This window comes from Labeo rohita, chromosome 5, assembly GCF_022985175.1.
Source record: "Labeo rohita strain BAU-BD-2019 chromosome 5, IGBB_LRoh.1.0, whole genome shotgun sequence".
NCBI classification, from domain to species: domain Eukaryota; kingdom Metazoa; phylum Chordata; class Actinopteri; order Cypriniformes; family Cyprinidae; genus Labeo; species Labeo rohita.
This window is the reverse complement of record NC_066873.1, coordinates 7906153-7923685: the sequence shown is the minus strand read 5'-3', so window position 1 is coordinate 7923685 and position 17533 is coordinate 7906153. Positions and strand designations below refer to the sequence as shown.

The 17533-nt window shown below is 34.1% G+C and overlaps 1 protein-coding gene across 1 annotated transcript in view; it reads right to left on the bottom strand.

The window, feature by feature from the left end:
* npr2 (natriuretic peptide receptor 2) overlaps positions 1-17533 on the bottom strand; it is a 41444-nt gene that overhangs the window by 15877 nt on the left and 8034 nt on the right. Inside the window, exons 2-10 of the mRNA XM_051110623.1 lie at positions 15639-15826; positions 13364-13477; positions 12285-12420; positions 10483-10577; positions 9112-9235; positions 8330-8414; positions 4730-4850; positions 3085-3159; positions 797-874 (exon numbers count right to left, since the gene is read on the bottom strand). Of these exons, the coding sequence (XP_050966580.1) occupies positions 797-874; positions 3085-3159; positions 4730-4850; positions 8330-8414; positions 9112-9235; positions 10483-10577; positions 12285-12420; positions 13364-13477; positions 15639-15826 (1016 nt within the window). The remainder of the gene's footprint in view (positions 1-796; positions 875-3084; positions 3160-4729; positions 4851-8329; positions 8415-9111; positions 9236-10482; positions 10578-12284; positions 12421-13363; positions 13478-15638; positions 15827-17533) is intronic.

Here is a 17533-nt window from a genome sequence, read left to right as displayed (position 1 = left end):
TTCAAAAAGTATACAACAGAGCACTGAGAACAAAGTACTGCATCTCACAATGCAATGTACTTGATTTCAACCATGATTTAGTTTGTGATAGTTTGTGGTGGGCTGTGTGGTTTATCAAAAAATAGCTTTAAATTGGACAAATAAATATAATTTATACTTCTTTTAATACTAATACATTTTTAAATCTTTACATTAAATGTTTTAATGTTTAACTTGACATGACATCTTTAAAACGCTTGTGGTGGGCTGCTCAAAAAACATGAAACGGCCAAAGACATCTTTGTGAATGTGTATGAGTGTAGCGGTGATGCTTTACAGAAGATGAATTTAAAAAACATAAATTTAAAAACATATAAACTAACTGCTAAAACCATAAAAAAGTGGGAAAAAATCAATATCAATAGGTTTATTGGCTGTTGGACTAGATGGACAATCCCTAGTTACTATATATCATTCAGATTTTAAAAAATTGTCTCCTACTTTCACTTTATTTCTTTAACATCCATTACATGACCGTGTTCCATGTTTGAAGTCAGTATATCCTTTCCAAAACACCTTGTAAAAATCCAGAAATTGCCTAACCTTATCTAAACCAGCCCCCTTCTGCATGTGTGTATTTATATATGCAGAGAAGGGGGAGGGTGGGTATGTGTTTTAACCACCTTGGGCAGCAAAGCTGTCAAGTGGGGTCATAAACAATGGTCTAAACACATAACGTGCATACCTTGTCTTCTTTTCCCAAATACAAACATATGGATGCAAACACAAATGTAAATGATTAAATGTGTTCTCTTACATGCTTTAGTTCGAAAAGCACTTGTCTGGTGAGCTCAATCCTCTTCTTGTTCACATGTTTGATAGCCACCAGATTGCCCTGTTGTGGAAGGAAACAAGATTTAAAGATAATCAGACCTAAAAGGTAATGTCAGACTGCCATGATTGCCAAAATTGATACGATAAATTAACATCTTAAAAACATTATTGCTGCTCTTTCATAGCTTATGAAACAAAGTAAAGTTTAAGTCATTTAAGTAATTATGTAATTAATTTATTTTTTGCATTTTAGGTAAGAACATCTGAGGTAAAGCTACTTGAATGAAACATCAGTGAAACTGAGTGCTCCATTTAGGCTCATGAGTTATAAAATAACCTTGGAGCAATAAAAATTTTCACTGTGTATTATGAACAAAGTAAATTTATCTCTTTGACAGTCTATACTGATACTGAAATAATGGCATGCAAAATAATGAATTTGATCATTCAATTTTGATCACTTTGTCCTTGGCAGTGGCCACAGTGACAGCAGAAATATTCAGCTGGCTCAGTAGACATTTGATGCCTCAGTGTCCGTTTTAGCTTACACTGTAGGACAAAAGAGGTGAGAGTGACTTCTTTGCTTATTCAGTGTACATAAATATTTCACATTTCCCCATAACTAAAACTAATAGTTCTTGGTGGGTGAGCCACCAAATATGTTTTTTTTTTGCTTTAGACACGGGTTACGTACTAAAACCTAGTGAGCTTCCTACCTAGACAACAGTTTTAGACACTACAAACAAGCAGGTAGCAAAAATATGCTGCCATATTACATTGCTCTCTGGAATACTTAATTGTGATTGGTTGGCCATGGCAGTCTGCAGTCTATATTGTTGTCGATAATGACCCTACACTGTATACTTGACACAATATTCATATCAATTGATAAACAATTCAAATCTTAATTTATTACTTAATTTATTTAGTTGATAAACAGTCATGTAATAAGCAGGATAATGAACAGTCAGCCAGTCATTATTATAAAAAAATTAACACAGAACCAATGATACAATCTCTCTGCTTTGTGTCAAGGTCATAACTCTGTCAGGTTTTACTTTGCAATAATTACAGGCTGACTATGCATTATGACTTAGGTAACATTAATTAACACTAGTTAATATATGAACTGACAATGAGAAATATATTTGTTACAGTATATATTCAGCAAACAAAGGTAAGGTACAATAGGTACAATGAGGTATAGGTATACTTATTATACAACTTTTTACCACATACATAACTATGGGGACAAGAGACATTGATTGTTAGTCATAATATTCTGATATTCCGGTACTTCTTTCACATGTGTCATATTACATCTCTTGTTTCATTCAAATGTGACTTATATCATCTTGCGCCTCAGTTATCAACTGTATTTACTGTAAAATTAAACCAGAGGACCTCAGTTATAATAGTAGGTCTGTAGAAATATTGTTGAAGTCTTCGTCTTGTTGCCAGAACGTCTGTTTTGTACACTGGATTTAAGATAATAAACAGACATTTATGTCCTCATTATTATTTATGTGGAGAAAAGCTGTGTAATTAGAGATAGGACTGTGTATTATGCCTTAAATGTTCATCTTGTCTGAACTTTTGTCTAGGCTTGTAGCCGTTTGTTAGGATTTGTTTTTTTTTTAAATGCTGTTCTTTTTTACAGCAAAATATAATTTTGTTTGCCAAATTGACACTATTTTTCTGTTTAACAGCATAAAGCTGCTTTGGCATAATCTGTATTGTATAAAGCTCTATATAAACAGAGGTGACTTGACTTTGCGGAAGCTTTGTGTTTAAAGTGCTATTAAATAATTTTAAGTCAAATCCATATTGTGTATCTAATTATTTAAATATTTAGTCATGTAAAATAAGAGGGAAAATGCACATCCAGTTGGTTGTTATCACAGAAGTATTGTTCATTCTTAGTTCATTAACTAATGTATTTAACTAATGTTAACTAATGAACAACAAAGATATCATGAAGATGTCATGACAAAAAAATTCTATAAAATTCTATAAATAATACACCTGCACACTGCAGTCTTACATTATTTACGTAACTTACGTTATTGCTATTTTAACATTCGTGATCCAATTATTCCATCATAGCACACCTAGAATTGTGGATCGACTCTGGAGCTGCAAAGCTACATTGAAGTGTGATCTTAAAGCAACACATTGAGTTGGTAGTGCACCCACTCTCCATTTCTCCAGTGAATACACATGTGTGTGGGTGTACAGCAGAGGGAGGATGTCAGAAGAACTCAGCCGCACCTTAAAATAGCCTGTTTTTGCAAATAGCTGATATTTTCCATGAGCTGTTATCAAGGAGCCATAGCTGGAACCTCTCTGGAAAGGAAATAAAGAGAATGCAATACTAACCAGCATTTAAGACAAAGTAGTTTCATTATGCATATCAGAAAAGAAAACATATATAGTGGGGTCCAAATGTCTGAAACAACCATTTCTGTTTTTTAAATTATATACAATACTGTTTGTTGCAAATTATATGATCAGAATAGCATTTGGAGTAAAACGTTTAATTTTGTTAAAATGTAATTGTTAAAATTAACAATGATTTATTTTTGTATACAGCTTACATGATCCGAGTCACAGTTGTCACAAAATTGATGACCTAAAAACAGTTAATAATTGCAATAATTAAAAAAAAAAAAAATTTATTAACAATAATAAATATTATCCTTAATTTCACACCAAATCTTTAAAATGAAATTAACATTTTACTTCCAGGTTTAATGGAAAATATCCAGAGCACTTTTGGACTCTTTTGTAGTTTTAGCTGACTAAAAGACACAAGGTGCATTTTAATGCTTCACACCAAATGTTTTTTTTCCAAAGACTCTGAAAACTGACATTAGCTTAATTGAGACAGAGTGGCACTTCTTAATATACAGAAAAAGGAAAAAGAAATATTAAACAATTTAGCATTAAAAATTATTCTACGAAGAGAAGGAAAGCATTAAAAGCTTAATTTGAATAACATCATGGGAGTAGAATGAATCATACATTCAGTCCAATGGTGTGGAACAAATTGGAAAGGGACTCCAAAATGTGTAATACTGTATACTGTGGTCTGGAAAACGCATTGGCCTTCAAAACGCATGTTCCAAGTATGAGGCCAAAAGAACCTAATAAAAACCATTGTATATGTGTCCGTGTCTGCATGTGTGTGAGTTTACTAGGAAAACAATACATCTGCTAATAATCCACAGCAGATCATGACACATAATGTGTTTTGAGTAGGAGACCAGGCAGTCAAACTGAAGCTTATTTTAACAGTTGTTTAATATGAGTCTGTTACTGTAAAACTGAAGAATGTGCAATGTGTCAATAATGTGTAAACTGTAAAGATTTTGATCAAGTCTGATCTGTGTCTAGTATATTCCATTTATCTTACATGAATTGAAATATTACAGGGTATTTATTCCATTTTTAATTGTTTTGGCATTCAAACAGATTTGTAAATAGGAGCAAACCTGTGAGCTTGTTATAAATTTGTTTCTTCTCTATTTAAAAAGAAAGAGAATTCAGATTAACTAAATCAGGCTACCTTTTGCGGCCAGCTAACTGACTAAGCCATCATTGTAATTCCCAAGGAATGCCGTTTTAAATGGACATGGCAAAACAGTGCCAGGAATTACAGCCAAGTCCAAAAAGGCATTTTTATGAGATAAATTAAAACCATATGGACATGGGCTGAAACAGGAGGAAACCTCTTTTATTCAACGTTGTTTATACAAAAACAGAAACTTAAAGACATTTTCGTCTTTTAAATATAGATTTGATCCTTGTACTTTTAAAATGAATTTTAGATCTGGTTTGGAGGTGTCCAACTGGAAAACACATCAGTTTTATGCAGCTCTATCCAAAATACGAGAATACCAGAGAGTACTTGTACCTGGGAAAGAGTGAGACGGCTGCCTGCGCGTTTGTGATATTTGTTAGGACTTTCAAACTGCAGTTCCTCCCACCGTATCCTCCAAAGCATCCCAGCTAACTCCTTTTCCAACTTCAGTTTCCTAGAAAAAAACAGATTGGATTAAAACTATGAAAGACCAGTGCAAACAGAAAACTGTTTTGGCAACATTAGATGCTGAACTAGATTTTTACATTTTCCAGTGTGTTGTTATGTGGGTGCAAAGGTTTTCTGAGCAGTTTTTATGTTGTTATGTGGTTGCTAATGTGTTCCGAGCGGTTGCTAAGGCATTGCTATGTGGTTGCTAGGGTGTTCTTGATGGTTTTGTCCCATGCCAGAAGACCCCACTCTCAGGTCTCTATGATATTATGGTTTCTAGTTGTGGCTCAAATGCTTCCCTTAATATCTATGGGATTGTGTGTGTGTGTGTGTTTTGCTATAATCTGCTGGATTTAAGATTTTAGATCTTGTATATCATCAACGGTGCAGGACGAGTGATGGCTAAACTTTAATATTGTGGGTTAGTGGTTTTGAAATAGTATAGTAAGAGTGATATGTGCCTTTGTAAGAACCGTGAACATTTTTTGGAAATACCATTTCATTTAACACAATTAGTTTAAATAACCCTTGCACTAAAAGTCCATGTAAGATAAAACTAAGGTGGAAACAATTTTTGCAGTAGACTGAGTTGAAGTTTGATGGGGCGATAAAATGTGAGCCAGTCTTGGGGTCACTGATGTCGTGCCCTTTCCAGCATATTATTTTTAAACGCAAGTAAACCAAGCAGTCCAGCCAGCCATGTGGATAAATACATGGGCAACTTCCAAGTGAATCAACACATCTGGAGGAGCTCTCAGAGGACCTGCTATTTCTCAACAGCTTCTATTCAAAGCAAAGATTGCTTTTTTTTATTACAAATCAATCTCTGAATGTTTTACGGATGTGGTCTGAGAGTTGCGAAAGGAGGATATCAATGAAGAGAATCGTAATTAAGTTTCAGAGCACTCAAAACAAAGTACAAGAAAATAAAGCAACCCCCACACATTCCACTACAATCTAAAAGGTGTAAAACACTTCCAGATGGTAGTGTGTAAGTACTGCAGCGTCTGCATTTCAACAGGGTTTTACTCGATTTAAGAGCCACCCTGGTAAGCCCCAAAACAAGCACCTTTATTTGTTTTTGTAGACCAGATTTTGGAGGCAGAGAGTTGGAAAAAACCTCGGCAGGATCTTTATATTAAAGAGCCAGGTTCAAAAATTTATGCTCAGCTGTTTGCCAAAAGGAAAATCCTTGTTCTAAAATGCTGAAATTCTATGAAGCATCGGGTTAAGGGAATGTTGTAGATTGGAAACTGTTTGGATGAGTGGCAAGAAATAGTTGGATTTGCAGCAGAGCAGCAGAAATATCCTGAATAAACCATACAATAGTGTATAGGAAAGTGGATGCAAATGGCATATTTCTATTTTGACATTTGTGGTCTGTGTAGCTCTTATGAATATTACATTTTCAGTTGTTTTTCTACAAACATTGCTCACTGCAATTGTATTTGTGGTGTTTTTTCATTGCTGTTGTTGTTGTTGTTTTGTTTTTTTAATAAAAATAATAGTTTATGCATTAAAAAAATTAATCATTTTAATAATCTGTACGACTTTCTTTGAGAATGTGAACATGCTTCTTTTTTTTCTTTTTTTTAAGTAAATGAGGACTAAGGGCAGAATTACAGTGAATAATGACCTAAAGTTTGCTCTGTTCCTCACATAAACAGCTCTCAGTGATGGTAAACCACAAGATTTATTTTGACTTTGTGAGATATAAAGGTTTTTTCCAAATACATAATAAATATAGACCGAAGCACCCTGTGGTTAATATTTACCTAATATAATTATTTGTAAAAAATTAATAGAACAAATATATTACATCAAAATGTTTTCAGGCTAAGGCAATATGACATATTAATTATGGGACTCCACACAAGTTGGTCATAATTTCCATGTGAAAAACCATCAATGGTTCCTCTCATTTGCACCAGCATGGCGCCATTCCTGCTAAATGTTACGTTCTTAGTTTTATCCCTTGACCCTTGTCAACAGTTACTATTATAGCACCAATATTAACCAATAATTCATTAATAATCAACAATCTGTTCTTGGTAAAACATGGTGGGAGTGCCATGAAAAACTACATTCAGTGTATATTACTTCTGAGAAAATAATCTGTCAAATGAATTTATGTAAGGTTAACATCTATGGTGTTTCCTTTGAAAGAATTAAGTGGACAATTCAAGGGCAAGCAGCATAACAATTCCACTGCTCTTGTTACAAAGCATAATCGTAGCAGAATTATGTCGATCGGCTTATATTCTGACTTGATACACTTCTGCTGTGTGTGAATGTGTGCTCCATGTGTGAGCGGGTGCACTTAAATATAATTTCCATTTTAGAAACATTTTTTAAACCAAGCTCAGATGAGAGAATGACAAGTCCAAGAATACGTCTACCTCTGCTGCAACTGCAATATTTATTCTAGTAGCCATGAGGAGCTAACATCAATATTTGTCTCATAGTGTTGACTATACTGGACATGAGCCCATTTATATAACCTGTGAGTCAGCTTCTACAATTCCCTTTTCCACAAGATGTCATTCCAGACTATTCAGTAGTATCCTCTCTGATTTTAGAAAAAAAATAAATGAAATTCTAAAATTCGTTAAAATTCTAGACTGTTTTAAAAGACCTTAAAAAGTGAAGTAATGTTAAAAAAGTTGGAAAAATTCATATATAATATATATCTACATGCAGAAGACTTTTGAAACATTTTGGATAAGATTATTATAATTATTAATATTATTATTATATAGGGAAGCATCATTATCAATATACATCTGTTGATAACTGCAGATATTTAAGATCTACTTCACTAAAAACTAAAATCAGTCATTTTAAATGCTACAAGTGAATTTGTATGTGAAGTTGTGTGTATCTTGTATCAGTTATAATCCAATACAACTCCAGAAATATCTGTAGCTTAGTACGGAAATGGAGTGCCCATCATTTATAAAATAGTTAAAATCCTTTTTTGTCTAAAAAATGCCTATAGTAATTTCATTATGATTTCAGGTAATGAAAAGCCAGAATTCTCTGCACTGTTTACACATTTTCAAAACCCATTCCACAGATTGCCTTCCAAAATCAGTTCCACAGATTTCAATGTCCACAGACTTCATCTGGGTCTAGTCATAATTGAGGCAATGAGGTCAATAGGACAGCTTAATATTTGTTGAAAATATTGGCTGACCAAGCGAAACAAGCACTGAAATATTTAGACTCTCCGCATTTGCCTCAGAAGATGTTTTCACTCAAACAACTGCTGAGCGGTTGCTCTGGCAACAATCATGTAAATTTCACTCTGGCACCTATAGAAACCTTTCCCGTAAATACTCTGAAAAAAGAAACAGCTGCAGGTTTGAGCAAGTCGTCTTACTCTGAACCCTTAAATAACACCTCCCTCAGGTATGCAGTGTATTGTAATTCATTTGAAAATTAAAGTAATTACAGTAAATCTTGTAGTTAATAAGAATGTACCTGTAGATGAGAAAACTAGAGATTCCAAAAATGATGAGGGCCAGTCCAGACCCAACTGCCACTATTCCAAGGACAGGAAGATGATCTGGGGAATTGAAAAACAATTACATAAAACGTTTAATTCAGTAACTAACTTGTTGGGTACACTAAGGAGGATTTGACAACAAATAAATCAAGCCTGCTGATAGCATTTATTTGCACTTGATGCTTGATTCACTTAAGAAATTATGCAAATCGTTGAAAGACGAAAACATGCCCACAAAATCTGTTGAATGCAGCTTGCACTGTTCAGTTCCCAATTTTGTGGGCCTGATCTAAGTGCCAGCTTGTGGAGGATGCAGCAGATTAAACCCATCAGGCATTTCTCTACTAGGACTGCAAAGCATCACTCCACCACTGTGATCCAGGCACTTGAGTCGTCTCTTTAAAATGCTGAAAGTGAGCTCATCGACATTGCGCATCTGGATATATGCCACATTATACCACTCTTCTACACCACTTGATGAATCACTGCTGATACTATGAATAGAAAAGGTTCCCAAACATAAAAAAGCGATACAGTTTTGTGATGTAATCTACAGTAAGTCTGATTAATACAGACAATATAGCACTTGATCTCCCAACGAACGCTGAAAACTACATCATATAGAAAGTCCATCAGTCAAAAATAAAACCAAACTAAAAACAAATTTAATTCAGTTGAGCCAATAAAATTGAGTAAAGGGTCAGAGCAATCTCCAAAAGTGTCAGATGTGTGAGTTTACAGTGAAAAAGGTCCCTACCTTCCTTGCATGGTGAGAATCCACATGGTGGGTTGTCCAGGGGTGGGGAACCCTTTGGCCACTGAATTCTCTCTGTTGGGGACCACAGGATTTCTTTACTGGTCCCATTGTAGTGACCAACAATCTGAGTAACAAAGAATACTCATAAGTATATTTACCGTAATTGGAAAAACATTTCAGAGTAACACATTTTCTATGTCCTTGTAACATGGTGTATATACCTACTATAGTAATAACAGTAAATTATGTGTAATTACATGCAACTAACCTTAAACCAAACCCTATTTCTAATACTGTAGAAAATGCATTACAGTACTTTATATCAGTACTTATATGTAAAATAATTACACTACAACAAGGATACATTAAATAAAGTGTAATCCAACATACTGTATTGCAGCACATATTAAAAAGAAAGATACCAAAACCTGCCCATCAGACTTTTTTTTTAGTCTATGGTTAGTGATAGAAAATATTTAAAGTACATAATTATGGTATATTATGTTTTTCTGCACATGATTCACGGTGCATATTTTCAACATTGTCTAGTGAGCAAATGAAAAGAAAGTCTGAATATACTGGTGACATAAGGGGTAACTATAGCAACAATGCACAGATAACTCAAATGCTTTGTTACCAGCTAGATGACCATTAGTTTCTTTTTCGTATTTTTGTTGCAACAGACCTCTAACTCAAACAAGCCTCCCGGTACATTTATAAATGAACAAGTCAAACTGAAAAATGAACAAAACACTTACAAGCTCATGAACACATGCTTTTGATTAGGACTGAACAGCAAGTAAAGGATTTCATTTTTAAGCAACACATTATTTGGTATGCTGAGCCGTCCAACCACAGCCACATGTACAGTAATTATGGAAAATGTGGCAAGTGGGTTAAATAAGACTGTTGTTCTACATATGCTCAAATCTTTAACCATTGTTATTTATTGTCACCCTGTCTATCAAAAAGATTTTTATTATGTAAACATTCCACAGGAAAGCTGCATCATTCATAATGTTACTTCTGATGCTTGCAAAAGCAGACATCACAGTTACTATTGCTAAAACTCAGGGGCTCTGAAAATCTTATTTGGCAACAGCAGAGACCTTTTGATTCCAAAGGTAAACTATAGTATTTTGCTGTAGTTGAAAAAAAAAAAAAAAAAAAAAAAAAAAAAGCATTTTCAAACATTTTGTTAACAACATTTTGTACACTAGTAAATTTACTGATACCTAACAGCCAATTTCATATAACAACAGCTTTAAATGTATTTCCCAAAACAGAGTAGCTTGTCGTTATATACGTTTAAATAAGAATCCATCTGTTCTGTATTAATGAGTTGACTGAATTTGTAGACATTCTACTTACTGCGTATTGTCCAGTTTTCAGGTTAGTCATTGCCCAAAGGCTAAAATCTGTGTATCTGGCATTGTTCTGATCTGTGCTAACAAGGCCAGTCACCCCTGTGATAAACAAACACAAACCCAGGGATCACATAAACATTTCTATTTGAATGTTGCTTTTAAAGTTATAAAGTAAAAAGGTCACACATTGTTTCCTCTTTGTAAGCCAACAAAAATGTCTAAGACATAGAGAAAAAATTATTGTTTAGAGGAAAGCGCTTCCACAGGACACTTACTAGAGTTCTCGATTGTTTTATATATGAACTGTTTCTAATATTTTAAATAAAATTTAAAAGAGACAATTGTGCATATACAATAAGAGTATAGAGAAACATTTGATGTGGGTAGCACTGCTCAGATCTTCTGTTGCTGGAAGAATTTTATATTAGAGTTCATTGCAAAATCTCAAATGTTCGTGGACACTGGAATCTCTCATTTGATTTTCTAAAGGAGATGTGTGAAAGCTTACACTCCTCTTTAGGAGAAGTAACTGAGATATCAATTATGACAGTATTTAAAAAAAAAAAAAACATGAAGAAGCAAAATTGTGTAAAATAATTAAAGGGGGCATATTATGAAAATCAGACTTTTTCCATGTTTGAGTGCTATAATCGGGTCTCCAGTTCATCTACAAGAATGTGAAAAAAACGAGCTGCTCAGATTTGCCCCCCCAACGTAGGAAGGGGATTTGTTTATAATATTAATGCCCCTTAATCTGTACGTTTCCTCCCACAGCGCCATAATTTTGTTTTCGCGAGTGACAACAGTGTAACAGTTCTAACGCCATGGCAAAAGTTTGAGCAAAAGCATGATAAAAAGTCTTTGGCTGGACAGCACAGAACACTGTTTAGAGTTCCAGCCTCAGAGAAGACATTTTACAGTTTAAGTGCAATAAGACATGAAAGAGAACTTAGTTTATTGCTCATGCCGTATGACAATAATAGGTCTCGTTTAAGACTTTTTAAATATTAAGAGAATCTATCTTGAACATATCTTGAATTAAGTTTTTTCTTTGAAAACAGAAAAATACGGAGCCCCACACATAACGTGGGGGAAAGCTGTGAAGAAAAATATTTGAATGTACTGAAATTCAGATCAATTTAGTTAAGAAGCATCTATGTGTCTTGAACTGATCTCAGTTTTTCTACGGAGCCCCGCAAATGACATGCAGAAGGAAAAAAAACAGACATTGTGGCCACAGTTACATGAGCAGGAAATATGTAATTCAAGATATATTCTGTTCTCTCTAAAATTATCTTGTTTTAAGTATGTTTGAATATTTTACTGAAATACTGATTAAGGAAAATTGTTTTTGTAGTGCATTCAAGTATTCTGCCTGGTTCCTGTATGTGTTTGGCACAATGTGTGTAGTTTCCTCCAGGGAGAGGGCTCAGCAGATGGGTTGTGTATTAGAAACAGATTTTCCATCCACAAGCTAGTTGGGACATGCTTTAAATCAAGGACTCTGACCTCTACACTCCCTGCAAGAGAGGCTGCGAGTTTACCGACATCAACCTCAGAAGAGCTCTTACAAGTCCTCTGCTCACTTTAAAAAGAATCTGTGCGGAGTTGCCAAAACACTCCAGCTTGACACTGCTGTTAAAAACTGAGTTACTTGTCATCACGTCCTTAAACTGTGAAGGGCTTAAATGTTGTAATCTACGATCATCTTATTGAAATGAACGTCAAATCATCATAGGGTCATATTCTGAATGCTTTTATCAGACATATATCTTTGCATTCATAAATCAAAAACACTCAACACACCCCAGATCCTGCGGTTTTGCATTCTCACAGTTATGTTGATTCCATCGTTCTGAGACACGCCGTCTGCTAACGCTTCACTGAGGGCTTTTGCATATAGCACAAAACCATCATGGAAACAGCCGGCAATAAAATCCATCTGAGGAATACCAAAACAGAGATTTACTACAGGGAAACATCAAGGAACCTAAAACTGCATGTCATCCTGTACAGACATGGGGAGGGTACTGTAAGATACCCTTATATTTCTTATAAAATCAAATGATATTATAATTTTATTATAAACCATAGACATAAATTAAAAATATTGTCACATTATTAGAAATGTTTACTCCGACATACAGTGACCCCAAACAGTATAAGCCACATTTGGAAGTTGTAATGCCATTGTAAGTAAATTAAATTCATATGAATATTAAAAATTCCTCTATGAGGACACCTCTGTGTAATCTTGAGGAGAAGTAACTTTGTAGACGTACTAAAAATCACCTTGCGAGAAGCTGGTTAAAAGTCATTGCAAAAATAGCTTAGTAGTGACACTGAGATATTTTTAAGTGTGTTTAAGAGATTATGTGCCCAAATATATTTTGGAGAAGCTGTAGACATCGAAAGAATTCAGGATAGACTGGATAGGTATTATATATTTGGTATAATTATTGTTAGCAGAAATTTGATTTATAAATTTCTGATAATTGCAGTCCATTTTAGTATGTACTCAAAGACTTTAAGGATTCATTTCCTGAATGTTTTAATTTGGCAGCTACGTGTGGATCTAGGGTTTCGGGGAGTTGTTTCCGACTTTTGTCAAAGGGTACAGCTGATTCAGGAAAATAGGACTGACATGAGGAAGCCAAACTTATGATTCAAGCGCTTTTAAGTGTCATATCTGATCTTGCGGTAAAAGGAAACACAGTTTAGCTCCCGAAGCCTATAGAGCTGAACAGAATGTTCAATATTTTCAAGACAGTGACAGAAAGCCAAAAGAGAACTACGCTAGTCTGTACAAATGTTCTGATTAAATCTGATGTGACAGATGGCTGTGCATATATGCCAAAACCTGATCTTGTTTATGAGCAACTCACCATTGAGGGTTCCAATTTTACATTAAAATCCTGCATTGCTCTCTTGTGGAGTTCTTTGCGAAAAGCGGTATACTCAAGGCTGTCTGGCTCCCGGTACGTTACAATGAACACAGACTAGAGAGATGGAGAAAAAAGCAGATAGCTAAGAGTCAAGAAAAGAACACAACATGATTACCCCCAGGCAAATATTCACTGAGAAATTTCCCATTTGGTTTTTGCTTTTTGTTTTTTTCAACTGACAAAAACTTTTTAAAAGGATGTTTCATCCGAAAATGTAAATTCTGTCACTTTCCCGTCGACTTCTTCCTGACTTGTGCGTAATTCAAATCATTTGATAGCTTAGTGCAAAGAGAAGATTAAAATGTAAGTAATTTTTTACTGATAGACAGCAGTTAAACTCATTCGTTGAGTCAGTGAACAAATCATTTAGTCTGGATTTGTGAACCTAATCAACTGCTTCAAAATATGAATTACACATTTAACAACTTAAATTTCAGTCTATTTTTTACAGTGTATTATATATCTTCAGAGTATTTAATGTATAGTTAACAAGTCATATAGACCATTTTATGAAACCTTTATTTTTAAACTATTCTCTTTTCATTGTAATTGTACTGAAAACACATAATTCAAAATGCATCCTTCTGTCTTTGTGCATATTTCATCTGGTCATACTTTTAGCGTATACTCTTATGATTCATAGTTTTAAGTATTACATGTGAAGCTGTTCCTTCTACCAGAGACATCTTTTACTAATATGTTTAATTTCAGTTTGCATGCATTCAGTTCACAAACAAACAAACACATGTAGGATATAAAATTACTCATGCTATGATGTAATACTTGATTTTTGTCAAACCATCCACCCCTAGGATTAAGTACAGACCTTTATTCTTCACTGCATTATGATACTGACACCTTGACACTACATACACATGGTCACTGTCTTTTCATACTCAAATGTTAAAGTTTTCAGTGGCAAAACACAAGAGTTGTTGAAAATGTAAGACACATTAAAGTCAGTCATTTTCGAACATAAGGTTCAGGCACTGAATGCTCCATTAATGACTAACTAATGTATTCAAAGATGTGGTAGCAAAATCAAATTACCAGGATAGTACCAAAAATTATTTAATCACACTTATTTAGTTCCAAACGCATAAGACTTTTGTTCATGTTCGAAATACAAATATTTTTAATATTCTGTCATTCATTTTGTAAAGATAAAAAATGTTTACTACACTAATATTAATTGACTTAAACTGTGAAGTCCTAGTTGGTCCTCAATATTTAAAACAATGAAATTATGTTCAATACATTTCTAGCAACAGAATTCAACCTAAAAAAGGTTAGAACTTGCTGATCACAGTAGGATGTTGTGTAATGCACATTAAACTGCCAAAGGAACAGCTCCAAATCAAGTTTAAAAGACTTCTCTACATGGTCCCTAAGACTCAATTATCTGTCAATAACATTTTTGTAAAGACTAAATTTAAAAAGCATGACAAGAAAGGGTACATTTAATGGCACAAAATTATTTTGATGGCAACTCTGAAGATGGTTTAAGAAAAAAAATGGCAAAACAAAAGCCTTTTGACAATTAAAAAACAATCAATAAATGTGGTGCTGATGTGGACATTTACTACAAATAATATACATTCTCTGCTGATTTAAGTGCAAGTATAAAATAAAATGTTCCTTTCATTAAACAACTTCTTTTCATTGCCAATTTAAGTGAGATAAGGTTGGGTCGGTGAAAGATGGTTGGTCCCAAAAACATGCTTCTAGGGACATAATTGGACCTTTTTGTCTGAAAAAGTAACTTGGTTTTACTGTGCAATATTACTGTTACTTCTAAAAGTAATATTTTTATATAACATACATTTCATGGTTCTTCATTCTAGCTGCATTAATCAACCTCAAGAGAAATGACTGCAAAAACACTCATTTAAGTAAATGGAAGCCTAATGGATTATTCACAATCAAAGCAACCAGGAAAGCTTTTCAACTGAGTATTAGTCAAATTAATAAAACCTGTCAAAACAACTTTGCAAAAACCTTTAAATTAAATTCTGCATTAAAGAAGTACATTAATGTTAAAAAAAAAAAAAAAAAAAAAGAATCATAATGTAAGGTAGAAGACAATTTAAAGTGTTAAGCACCTACTCGATCAATCTCTAAAGCAGACAAATGCCACTGTTTCTACTTTGCTAAAGCTTAGTAGTTATTATCGGAATTATTTTATTATTATTGATTATTGAATAATTAATTATACCTGAAATAGTTTGATGGGGTCATTCCACTGCATTGTTGAACCCTGCCAGGGCAATGGAGCATCGCCACTTAAACTCTCTGCAAACACATCAAGGTAGAAGATGGCGTAGTCCTCTGGGTTCTTCACGTCATCCTCAAAGAGCTTCATTATTTGGAAAAATGTCTGTAGAGGCCCACAGACATACACAACTGTGGTAGAAAAAAAGGAAAATCAAAAAACATTTTCGATAGAAACAATATTTTTACTTTTTTAAACACAAATATAACTGGTATTCTTATGATATCCTAAATCATTCACATTTCTGGGCTGTTTTCTTTCAGTGTAAGCATATTTGAGTTGCCAGTTTTATTGCAGTTCAGGGAAAAAATGTAAGTCTGATGATATAATTTAAAAAGGTAATAGCACGCCTTTCCTTAATGCCACAGTTTGATGTCATATCAATGTGTGTAACACAAATGGTGCGTGACAAGTTGTGCAAAGTTTAATACTTAGGGGTTTGGAGTTTCTTGCAATCATTACCAAATGTATGAGCAACAGTACGCTGTTAAAAAAGGGGGTAATTGCAAGAATAGTTCTGTTAAAATACTTAACACATTTGTAAAAATGTAAACACATTTACAGAACAAACGGTAAGCTTTAGTCTAAATTTGGAATTTACAAAAAAATAAAACACGCTGCTACTAAAATCTGTTAGCTTTGACATATACTTTAACATCCACTGTAATAACACAAGTAGTATAGAGAAAGCCACAAGTTCATCACAAGTTAAATACTAAAAACAGAAACACAATCATGGCAACACATACTAAACTAATGCAATAAACATTAATTAAACATAAGTTGTAACATAAAATCTTAATATGCATAATAGATTACAAAATATATTAAGAAACTTATTTAAACAAAATAACAAAATGTGAAGTGTCACAAACGGAATTCTGGGAATGTCAATTAAAGGGGTCATCAGATGCCCATTTTTCACAAGTTGATATGATTCTTTAGGGTCTAAATTAAAAGTCTATAATACACTTTGGTTAAAAATTCTCAATGGTTGTGTAAAACAACACCCTTTTTACCTTGTCAAAATGAGCTCTGCAAAACTCAACCCATTCTGATGGATTGTTCCTTTAAATGCAAATGAGCTCTGCTCGCCCCGCCCCTCTCTTCTCTCTGTGGAGTGATGAGCCTGTTTACTTTAGCCGCATTTAGCGCGTTTAGCCACGAAACTTGCTAATTAGCGTGTTATTAAGAAAGGTGATTGCAGAGATTCATAAAAAACCCTTATACTCACTTCTGCTGTAGGTGAAGCTGGATCACGAATGATTTGCGCAAACATGGACGCATTTATGTAGATCAGGAGGCACATTCCCTTCACAAACAAACGTAACGTTAATCCACTGCATCTTTAGCGGCTCAGATGCCAGGAGTAAATGATGACCAGTATGTTCATTATTACATCTAGCACCACAACACCTCAATCGCTCAATCTGAGATATTTTTGTCTACTCTACATCCCTGCTCCGGCATCGAAACAATGGAGGTCAGACTGTTACAGCTGATCTAGGGCGGGTCTGAGGTGAGATGCTCATGTCAATCAACTTTCGCAGGAGCGGCCTCCGTCGGTGTGACACCATCTTTTTTGGTGTGACGATATTATTTTTACAGATTAATTAAAAACCACTGCATGGATTTTTATCATTATAGGGTAGATGTGTACATACACTGTCAACACACATTAATGTTCAAACAACATGTAAAAGTGAACTTTGCATCCGATGACCCCTTTAATGCTTTTCACTGTAAATTCCATTGTTCTTTTTTACTTCCAAAAATGGTACATATTTTACTGTAAAATGACATGGAATGTTGTTAAAAAGTTAAATATATTTTTGTAT